This window comes from Chanos chanos, chromosome 6, assembly GCF_902362185.1.
Source record: "Chanos chanos chromosome 6, fChaCha1.1, whole genome shotgun sequence".
Lineage (NCBI taxonomy): Eukaryota > Metazoa > Chordata > Actinopteri > Gonorynchiformes > Chanidae > Chanos > Chanos chanos.
Genome location: NC_044500.1, coordinates 453,983 through 465,000, shown reverse-complemented (window position 1 = coordinate 465,000; position 11,018 = coordinate 453,983). Strand labels below are relative to the sequence as shown.

Genomic DNA, 11,018 nt, shown 5'->3' with positions numbered 1-11,018 from the left:
TCTCACATCACACATCACACATCACATCACATCTCACACCTCACACCTCACACCTCACACCTCACCCCACATCACAACCCACATCACACCTCACATCACATCTCACATTACATCTCACACCTCACATCACACCTCACATCACACCTCACACCTCACATCACACCTCACATCACACCTCACACCTCACATCACACCTCACATCACACCTCACATCTCATCACATCTCCATCACACCTCACATCACATCACATCTCACATCACACCTCACATCACATCTCACATCACACCTCACACCTCACACACACATTCAGTCTCCACACACAGCTAATCTCCCTGATCATTACCCACCTCACATCACACCTCACATCACATTTCACACCTCACACATTACACCTCACATCACATCTCACACACACATTCAGTCTCCACACACAGCTAATCTCCCTGATCATTACCCACCTCACATCACATCTCACACCACACCTCACATCACACCTCACATACACACACACACACACACACACACACACACGCATACAGACGTGGACAAACTGAAACAATGTCTCATGTATACCTGCATGCCTTTGGTACGTCACAGAGTAAAGCAAAGAAAGTGTGAGAAGAGAGAAATTATTGCTTATTCTACAAAGATAAAATGGCCTGGAGAGATTTGTCGGTACCCCTACAAAAGATTATAAATAATTGGATTATAGTGATATTTCTAACTAACGGTTTTCTTTAATTAGTATCACACATGTGTTCAGTCTTGTGCTCAGTCATTCAGTCTATTTACATGGAGAAAAGTCGTCACTCTGCTGTTTGGTGTCATTGTGTGGATTACACTGATCATGGACCAGAGAAAGCAAAGGAGAGAGTTGTCTGAGGAGATTAGAAAGAAAATGACAGACAAGCATGTTAAAGGTAAAGGCTATAAGACCATCTCCAATCAACTTTGATGTTCCTGTGACTACAGCTGCAAATATTATTAAGTGGTTTAAGCTCCATGGAACTGTAGCCAGCCTCCCTGGACGCGGCCACAAGAGGAAAATCAAGCCCAGATTGAACAGAAGGATAGTGGAAATGGTAGACAAAGAGCCAAGGAAAACTTCCCAAGAGATACAAGCTGAACTCCAAGGTCAAGACACGTCAGTGTCTGCACCATCCCTCGCTCTTTGAGTGACAGTGGACTCAATGGAGGAAGATCCAGGAGGAACATAAAAAAGAGGAATATAAAAAAGTCAGACTGGAATTAGCTAAAATGCATATTGACAAACCACAGTGCTTCTGGGAGAATGTCCTTTAGACAGATGAGTCACATCAGCTCTATGTTCACAGATGAAAAAATGAAGCTTTCAAAGAGAAGAAGACCAGACCTGCTGTGAAACACGGAGGAGACTGGGTTATGTTTTTGGGGACCAGACCTGCCGTGAGACACAGAGGAGACTGGGTTATGTTTTTGGGGACCAGACCTGCCGTGAGACACAGAGGAGGCCGGGTTATGTTTTTGGGGCCCAGACCTGCCGTGAGACACAGAGGAGGCTGGGTTATGTTTTTGGGGACCAGACCTGCCGTGAGACACAGAGGAGGCTGGGTTATGTTTTTGGGGACCGGACCTGCCGTGAGACACAGAGGAGGCCGGGTTATGTTTTTGGGGACCAGACCTGCTGTGAGACACAGAGGAGGCTGGGTTATGTTTTTGGGGACCAGACCTGCCGTGAGACACAGAGGAGGCTGGGTTATGTTTTTGGGGACCAGACCTGCTGTGAGACACAGAGGAGACTGGGTTATGTTTTTAGGGACCAAACCTGCCGTGAGACACAGAGGAGGCTGGGTTATGTTTTGGGGACCAGACCTGCTGTGAGACACAGAGGAGACTGGGTTATGTTTTTGGGGCCCAGACCTGCCGTGAGACACAGAGGAGACTGGGTTATGTTTTTGGGGACCGGACCTGCCGTGAGACACAGAGGAGGCCGGGTTATGTTTTTGGGGACCAGACCTGCCGTGAGACACAGAGGAGGCCGGGTTATGTTTTTGGGGCTGCTGTGCTGTGTCTGGTATGAGATGTCTTGAATCTGTGGAGGGGACAGTAAAATCTCAAGGCTATCAGGGTGTCCTGGAGCGATACACACAGCCCAGTGTAATCTCAGGACTATCAGGGCGTTCTGGAGTGATACACACAGCCCAGTGTAATCTCAGGACTATCAGGGCGTTCTGGAGCGATACACACAGCCCAGTGTAATCTCAGGACTATCAGGGTGTTCTGGAGCGATACACGCTGTCCAGTGTAATCTCAGGACTATCAGGGCGTTCTGGAGCGATACACGCTGCCCAGTGTAATCTCAGGACTATCAGGGCGTTCTGGAGCGATACACGCTGCCCAGTGTAATCTCAGGACTATCAGGGCGTTCTGGAGCGATACACACAGCCCAGTGTAATCTCAGGACTATCAGGGCGTTCTGGAGCGATACACGCTGCCCAGTGTAATCTCAGGACTATCAGGGCGTTCTGGAGCGATACACGCAGCCCAGTGTAATCTCAGGACTATCAGGGCGTTCTGGAGCGATACACACAGCCCAGTGTAATCTCAGGACTATCAGGGCGTTCTGGAGCGATACACACAGCCCAGTGTAATCTCAGGACTATCAGGGCGTTCTGGAGCGATACACACAGCCCAGTGTAATCTCAGGACTATCAGGGCGTTCTGGAGCGATACACACAGCCCAGTGTACTCTCAGGACTATCAGGGCGTTCTGGAGCGATACACACAGCCCAGTGTAATCTCAGGACTATCAGGGCGTTCTGGAGCGATACACACAGCCCAGTGTAATCTCAGGATTATCAGGGCGTTCTGGAGCGATACACACAGCCCAGTGTAATCTCAGGACTATCAGGGCGTTCTGGAGCGATACACACAGCCCAGTGTAATCTCAGCACTATCAGAGCATTCTGGAGCGATACACGCTGCCCAGTGTAATCTCAGGACTATCAGGGCGTTCTGGAGCGATACACGCTGCCCAGTGTAATCTCAGGACTATCAGGGTGTTCTGGAGCGATACACGCTGCCCAGTGTACTCTCAGGACTATCAGGGCGTTCTGGAGTGATACACACAGCCCAGTGTAATCTCAGGACTATCAGGGTGTTCTGGAGTGATACACGCAGCCCAGTGTAATCTCAGGACTATCAGGGTGTTCTGGAGCGATACACACAGCCCAGTGTAATCTCAGGACTATCAGGGTGTTCTGGAGTGATACACGCTGCCCAGTGTACTCTCAGGACTATCAGGGCGTTCTGGAGCGATACACACAGCCCAGTGTAATCTCAGGACTATCAGGGTGTTCTGGAGTGATACACGCTGCCCAGTGTAATCTCAGGACTATCAGGGCGTTCTGGAGCGATACACGCAGCCCAGTGTAATCTCAGGACTATCAGGGTGTTCTGGAGTGATACACACAGCCCAGTGTAATCTCAGGACTATCAGGGTGTTCTGGAGTGATACACGCAGCCCAGTGTAATCTCAGGACTATCAGGGTGTTCTGGAGCGATACACACAGCCCAGTGTAATCTCAGGACTATCAGGGTGTTCTGGAGCGATACACACAGCCCAGTGTAATCTCAGGACTATCAGGGTGTTCTGGAGCGATACACACTGCCCAGTGTACTCTCAGGACTATCGGGGTGTTCTGGAGCGATACACACAGCCCAGTGTCAGAAAGCTCTGTCTCAGTCACAGGTCACGGGTCCTCAGACAGGATAATGACCCAAAACACGCAGCTAAAACACACCCAAAAATGGCTCAGAGCCAAACACTGGACTATTCTGAGGTGTCCCTCTCTGAGCCGTGATCTGAATCCTGTGGAACATGTATGGAGAGAGCTGAAACATGCAGTCTGGAGAAAACACCCACCAAACCTGAGCCAGCTGGAGCAGTTTGCTCAGGGAGAATAGCTCAGGAGAGAGATTCAGACTACCTGTTGACTGAGAGAGAGGGTCAGACTACCTGTTGACTGAGAGAGAGGGTCAGACTACCTGTTGACTGAGAGAGAGGGTCAGACTACCTGTTGACTGAGGGAGAGAGATTCAGACTACCTGTTGACTGAGAGAGAGGGTCAGACTACCTGTTGACTGAGGGAGAGTGGGTCAGACTACCTGTTGACTGAGAGAGAGGGTCAGACTACCTGTTGACTGAGGGAGAGTGGGTCAGACTACCTGTTGACTGAGAGAGAGGGTCAGACTACCTGTTGACTGAGGGAGAGAGGGTCAGACTACCTGTTGACTGAGAGAGAGGGTCAGACTACCTGTTGACTGAGAGAGAGGGTCAGACTTCCTGTTGACTGGTGCAGAAGTCTCACTGGGAGCTACAGAAATCGCTTGTTCACAGTGATCACCTCTAAAGGTTGTGCAACAAAATATTAGGTTAAGGGTCCCATCATTTTTGTCCATTTGTCCATTTTCATTCGTTTTATTATTCAAAATATTCAGTTGAATCAAAAATCAAAAGCAAAGTCTGATTTCTATTAAATATGGAATAAACAATGATGGATGCCAATTAATTTTGTCAGTTTCAAGTTTTTCAGAGAATATTGTGGGTTCTTCTTTTTTCGTGGAACAGATTTGTCCACGTCTGTGCATATATGTATACACACACACACACACACACACACACATATATATATACACACACACACACACACACACATATATACACACACACACACACACACACACACACACACATATATATATACACACACACACACACACACACATATATACACACATCCAAATACACAAACACTTGCATAAACATACACACACACACATATATATACGTATACACATACATACATGTATACACATACAAAATACCCTGGTGGATATGAATATACACACACAGACACAGACACGACCACGCACAAACACGAAGACACATATACATGTATGCACATGTATACACACTCATATATACACACACTTATATACGCACACACTCATATATACACACACATATATACACATGTATATACCCACAGATATATATACGTACACACACTTATATACACATACCTATATATACACACACACCTCTATACACAAGAACTGTTTGTTATTCCAGTGATGAATACGTTTTATTAAATTCAAATTTCTGATTCATCAGACGTGTGACAGGATGTCTCAGCAAGCCACACCTCCTGCCTTCATCTTGTTGAGTTTCACTGACCTTGTCTCCATGGCAACGCCCCTGTCTGAGGAAGACCCTGCCTACTGGGACAGTTTTCAGAGGAAGCAGGAAGCTCCTGTTCGGCAGAGTGAACAACACTGACACTCCAGCTCAGCAGGGGGCGCTCACTGAGCAGCCGACACCACTGACCGATCCCACAAGTTCATCTGAATGAACTGACTGGACGTTGTGGTCTGTCTGCCTTCTTCCTGTTTATCTGTCTGTCCCTCTATTTCTCACAGACCAGAATAGACCGGTGAGAAGCAGACACGCGCGTGATACTTCCTCAGAGGGTCTTGATTATGTAATGATGATGCAGCCTTAGAGGGTCTTGATTATGTAAATATGATTAACTTCTGTTCATCAGTCTGCGTTTCTCTCTGAATGGAAATAAATAAATAAGAGTTGTCTCTTTCTCTCTCCTCTAACCCGTCACATACGCTGTCTCGTTGACAAGTTCTCTCTTAACCTCTCTCACTTTGTTCTCACACCCCATGCCTCTTTGTCCGACTCTCTCTCTCTCTCTGACCGAGCCCCCTAACTTAGTGTGGTGTACAGTACATAACCCTAACCCTGACCCCGACCCTGACCCTAACCCTGAGAGATCAGCCGCTTTCATCTGGTCAGTAATTTGTTTTGATTCTTCAGTTTAAGTTGCAGTCTTTTTTATTTACTCAAGGTCTAAAATGTTAAATATCTCAAAGTTTATGCACAAAAACAGCACCACAAAGTATTATGAATGCTAGTTAAGAAACTATCAGGGGGTAGAACACATTTTATAGAACATTTTGAACACACATTTTGAGTGTGTGTGTGTTTGTAATATGGAAAGTTGCATGTTTGTGTCTTTTGCAATACAGTGTTGCGTATATGTTTGCTAAGAGTGTGTGTGTGTGTGAGTGAGTTTGCATTATAGAGAATTAAGTGTGTGTGTGTATGTGAGTTTGTGTCACGAAGAACTGAGTGTGTGTGAGAGAGAGTGTTTGTGTTACAAAGAACTCTGTGTCACTGTGTCATTGTATCACTGTGTCATTGTGTCCCTGTGTCACTGTATCATTGTCATTGTGTCATTGTATCACTGTGTCATTGTATCATTGTGTCATTGTCATTGTATCACTGTGTCATTGTATCACTGTGTCACTGTGTCATTGTGTCATTGTATCACTGTGTCATTGTATCACTGTGTCACTGTGTCATTGTATCACTGTGTCACTGTGTCATTGTATCACTGTGTCCCTGTGTCATTGTGTCCCTGTGTCATTGTGTCCCTGTGTCATTGTATCACTGTGTCACTGTGCTTCTAGAACTGTGCCAAACCTCATTTTAGTCCAACTGTCCTTCCAGCTCTGTGATGGACTGGTGACCTGTCCAGGGTATTTCACCGCCTTTTGCCCAATGAATGGGATAAGGTCCAGCTCCCCCATAACCCTAATTAGGATAAGCGGCTTTGAGAATGAGTGAGAAAGCTTAGATCACTCACAGAGATGAGTGAGTGAGTGTCCTTCCAGCCGTTTGCTCCACTCATCCATCAGTCCAGAGAGAAAGACAGAGCAGTGTGTCAAGTCAGAGATGTTGGGGTGTTGAGTGAGAGATGTTTTAGTGTTGAGTGAAAGATGTTTGGGTGTTGAGTGAGAGATGTTTTAGTGTTGAGTGAGAGATGTTGGGGTGTTGAGAGGGAGATGTTGGGGTGCTGAGTGAGAGATGTTTTAGTGTTGAATGAGAGATGTTTTAGTGTTGAATGAGAGATGTTTTAATGTCGAGTGAGAGATGTCTGGGTGTCGAGTGAGAGATGTTGGGGTGTTGAGTGAGAGATGTCGGGGTGTTGAGTGAGAGATGTCGGGGTGTTGAGTCAGAGATGTTGGGGTGTTGAGTGAGAGATGTTTTAGTGTTGAGTGAGAGATGTTTTAGTGTTGAGTGAGAGATGTTGGGGTGCTGAGTGAGAGATGTTTTAATGTTGAGTGAGAGATGTTGGGGTGTTGAGTCAGTGATGTTGGGGTGCTGAGTGAGAGATGTTGGGGTGTTGAGTGAGAGATGTTGGGGTGTTGAGTGAGAGATGTTGGGGTGTTGAGTGAGAGATGTTTGGGTGCTGAGTGAGAGATGTTTTAGTGTTGAGTGAGAGATGTTGGGGTGCTGAGTGAGACATGTTTTAGTGTTGAGTGAGAGATGTTTGGGTGCTGAGTCAGAGATGTTTTAGTGTTGAGTGAGAGATGTTGGGGTGTTGAGTGAGAGATGTTTTAGTGTTGAGTGAGAGATGTTTGGGTGCTGAGTGAGAGATGTTTTAGTATTGAGTGAGAGATGTTGGGGTGCTGAGTGAGAGATGTTGGGGTGTTGAGTGAGAGATGTTTGGTTGTAGATTGATTGGTTGTGGAGAGATAACTCTCACATTAGCTTTTATGTGTCAGGGACGGTCTACACACACACACACACACACACACACGGACGTTGGCTGGCCGAGAACTGATCCTCACGGTAACATTCACATTAGCTTTTCTGTGTCAGGGACAGTCTACACACACACACACGGACGTTGGCTGGGTGTGCTGTTGCTCTGGGAAAGTGTGAGAGTGTGTGAGGGAGTGTTTGGTTCCAAGGTGAGTTTGTAGTCAGACTCTTCTTAGACACAGACACCTCCCTGTTACCATGACAGCCATCCCAGCATTGCCGGAATCGCTGTGGAAACAGGAGCAAACGTGATTCAGTCAACCATGCGCACTAATTCAATCAACACTACTGACTGAACAGGCCAGGAGAGACAGAGAGTCGTAGAGGGGCCATGCACCGAAACAGCAGCGGGGGAGAGACAGAGAGGGGCCATGCACTCAAAGCTGTGTCTGGTTCTTTGACTGTAACACAAACATGTTTTTTCATTTTCTTCTGATGGTTAAAAATTACACACATGAGTTCAAACATCTGTCACAGCATGCTAACACTAATGTCCTCATCCTTGGCTCTCTTCAACTCTTTCTTTCCCTCTCTCTCTCTCTCTCTCTCTCTTTCCTACCCTTTCTCTCTCGCTCTCCATCCTCTCTGTCTTTTTCCCTCTCTCTCGCTGTCTCTCTCTTTCCCTCTCTGTCTCCATACCCCCAGGTGCTCTCTCTCTCTCTCTCTCTCTCTCTCTCGCTGTTTCTCTCTTTCCCTCTCTCTCTCTGTCTCCATACCCCCAGGTGCTCTCTCTCTCTCTCTCTCTCTCTCTCTCTCTCTCTCTCTCTCCTCTCTGTATGTCACCAGTAGCCACGCCATGGGTCATTCTGTCCAGGTCAAACTGTGTGTGACTGTGTGTGCAGTGACCTGGTTAGAGGAAGCACACAAACACACACCCATCTAAAGCTTCCAAGCGTCCTCACACACACACACCCACGCCATATCAGATGCAGTTGTCCCAGATGATGTGTGTGTGTGTGTGTGTGTGTGTGTGTGTAAAACTGGGAAAATCCAAATAAATCAATGGCCCAGGGCGGCGTATGCCGTCAGTCACATTGAAATCGCTCAGAATAACGTCAGTGCAGTCACGAGGCCTTGCCCTCTGACCCCTCCCAATTTACCCCCCCCCCCCACACACACACACACACACACACACACACACACAGTGAGATGTCTGAAGTGGTGTGTCACTATACTTCACTGACCACATGTAAATATTTATATACAGAGTGAGAATCTCTGTCTTTTCCCTGCAGTAGTGTGTGTGTGTGTGTGCGTGTGTGTTATCATGGCAGTGGAGATGTGTGTGTACGTAATGTCCCCAGAGACAGCATTCTGAACACTGTGTGTGAGTAATGGAAACCCCCCTGAGGTCAACCTGCCTGGTTATAGCACAGTCAGTGCATGTTTGTACTGAGGATGCATCCGTCACGTTCCATAGCTGTTCTTCTGCTGTTCTTCTGCTGGTTATGGTTGTGCTGTACTCTGAACACACAGAGAGTTGTCTGACTAGTTTTTTCCAATGCCACAGGCTCCAGTTACTCTGTCTCAATGCCACCTATGACTAAACTCCTGCCAAAACATCTCTGATAAACCCGTCTTTCTAGAGCTCCTGTCTGAAACCCTGCAAAACCTGTTTCTAGAGCTCCTGTCTGAAACCCTGCAAAACCTGTTTCTAGAGCTCTTGTCTTGATCATAAGAAGCACATGAAGGTTGAGCCACTTCCCATCTATCAGTATGAACACTGGCCTCAGCCCAAAAGTGACCTCTTACCAGCCTTCCTACCTGCCTGATCGGCTACCAGGGCTAAATAGAATTTGAACCCTGTGTCTGACCTGTGACACAGAGAGTAACTGCTGGGAGTCACTGTGAGCCAAATTAATGAATGAAACTGACTGATCAATTAACTAAAGAGTAATGTGCTTATTCATCAAAGCAACAGCCTGACTACTCAGTGAAAAGAAGAACACCTTGCTGTCTTCTAGAACTCTCTGTGGCCAGTGCTCTAGAACCCTCTGTATGGTTCTGTTCTCCATAGTAACGTTCCATAATGTTGTTAGCGCAGTCATGTAACCATTCCTCATTCATTTAACCCTAATCTCTCAAATCCCTAATCAAATTATACACATGGAGGGGAGGTTTTCCTGAGCGTGTCTCTGACCTAATGAAATACTCACTCCTACCCTTGGACTCATTTAAGCTGTTGTCACACACACATTCACAGTCATGCGCTCACACACACACACACACACACACACACACATATATATATGTATGTATGTGTGTGTGCGTATATATGTGTATGTGTATATATATATGTATGTCTATATATATATTTACACACACACACACACACACACACGAGTTTTGAGGGCTATTTTCAGGCCTGAGATCAGGTGTGTGAGAAGTGAGCAGCTTTCTCAGTGGAAATCACATACAAACACACACACACACACAGTCAACTGATGTTAACAGTCTGTTTGTGTCCACTCTGGTAGGGGAGGGATGGTCTGCAGGGCAGAGACTGGGATGAGATTGTTGTGGAGAAATGAACAGGGAGATCATTTGATTTCTGTTGTTTGATTTGGATTGAAATAGTTTTGTGTGAATGAGTCAGGTCTTGGTCCTAAACCACTTTCCCCTGAGTGAATAATGCTGATCCATTTCCATCAAGCGTGTGTATCTAGCCTGTCTGTGTATGGACATTTATACACAAACACACACACACAGAAATATCTACGCGCCAGGGCTTCAAACTAGAATTTTTTTCAATCGGTTCGTTCTGGGCAGAATCGGTATTTTAACGTTCCCGGTTTTGCGTTCCACCTTAAAATTATCGTTCTTGAACCAGTTAGAACCAAATGAAATAACAGTTGATAACACTCCATGTAGGACTGCGTGACATGACAATATGTGTCTTTCAGACGGTATAAAATGTCGATTGATAGATATTGTACTTCATAGTCTCTATTGCTAATGTCACAAAACATTACAAAAATGCACTGCATCACTAACTAGGATCGCTGTAGTCCAATCTGTCCTCGGACCGAAATCCACCATGGCTTCCCGATCATTTGATTGGTGCATGATCATTGTCAATCACAAACGTTTAAATGCGAAACTACAGTGTATGTCACATTAACACAGCAGTTAACAAGCTTGTTAATAGGGTATGCAGGGCACATTACGTTTAGCCTAACTGGGGCTAACTCGCTATCTCCAGCATTAGTTCTCTTTACATGGTAGCCTGTCTATCAAACATTGATGAAGTTGATGTCTAAGACCAACGTTTTATAAGGTGTATAGCATACTATTTACCTCCTCTGGCTGCAAACAGGGAGACGACACCACATTTCACCCATACGCTATATCACCGCC

At 46.2% G+C, this 11,018-nt stretch overlaps 1 protein-coding gene across 1 annotated transcript in view; it reads left to right on the top strand.

The window, feature by feature from the left end:
• Window positions 1-5,581, top strand: part of aasdhppt (aminoadipate-semialdehyde dehydrogenase-phosphopantetheinyl transferase) — a 12,339-nt gene extending 6,758 nt beyond the window's left edge. The window contains exons 6-7 of the mRNA XM_030778186.1: window positions 1,488-1,495; window positions 5,168-5,581. Of these exons, the coding sequence (XP_030634046.1) occupies window positions 1,488-1,495; window positions 5,168-5,321 (162 nt within the window). The 3' untranslated portion in view covers window positions 5,322-5,581. The remainder of the gene's footprint in view (window positions 1-1,487; window positions 1,496-5,167) is intronic.
• The last annotated feature ends 5,437 nt before the right edge of the window (window positions 5,582-11,018 follow it).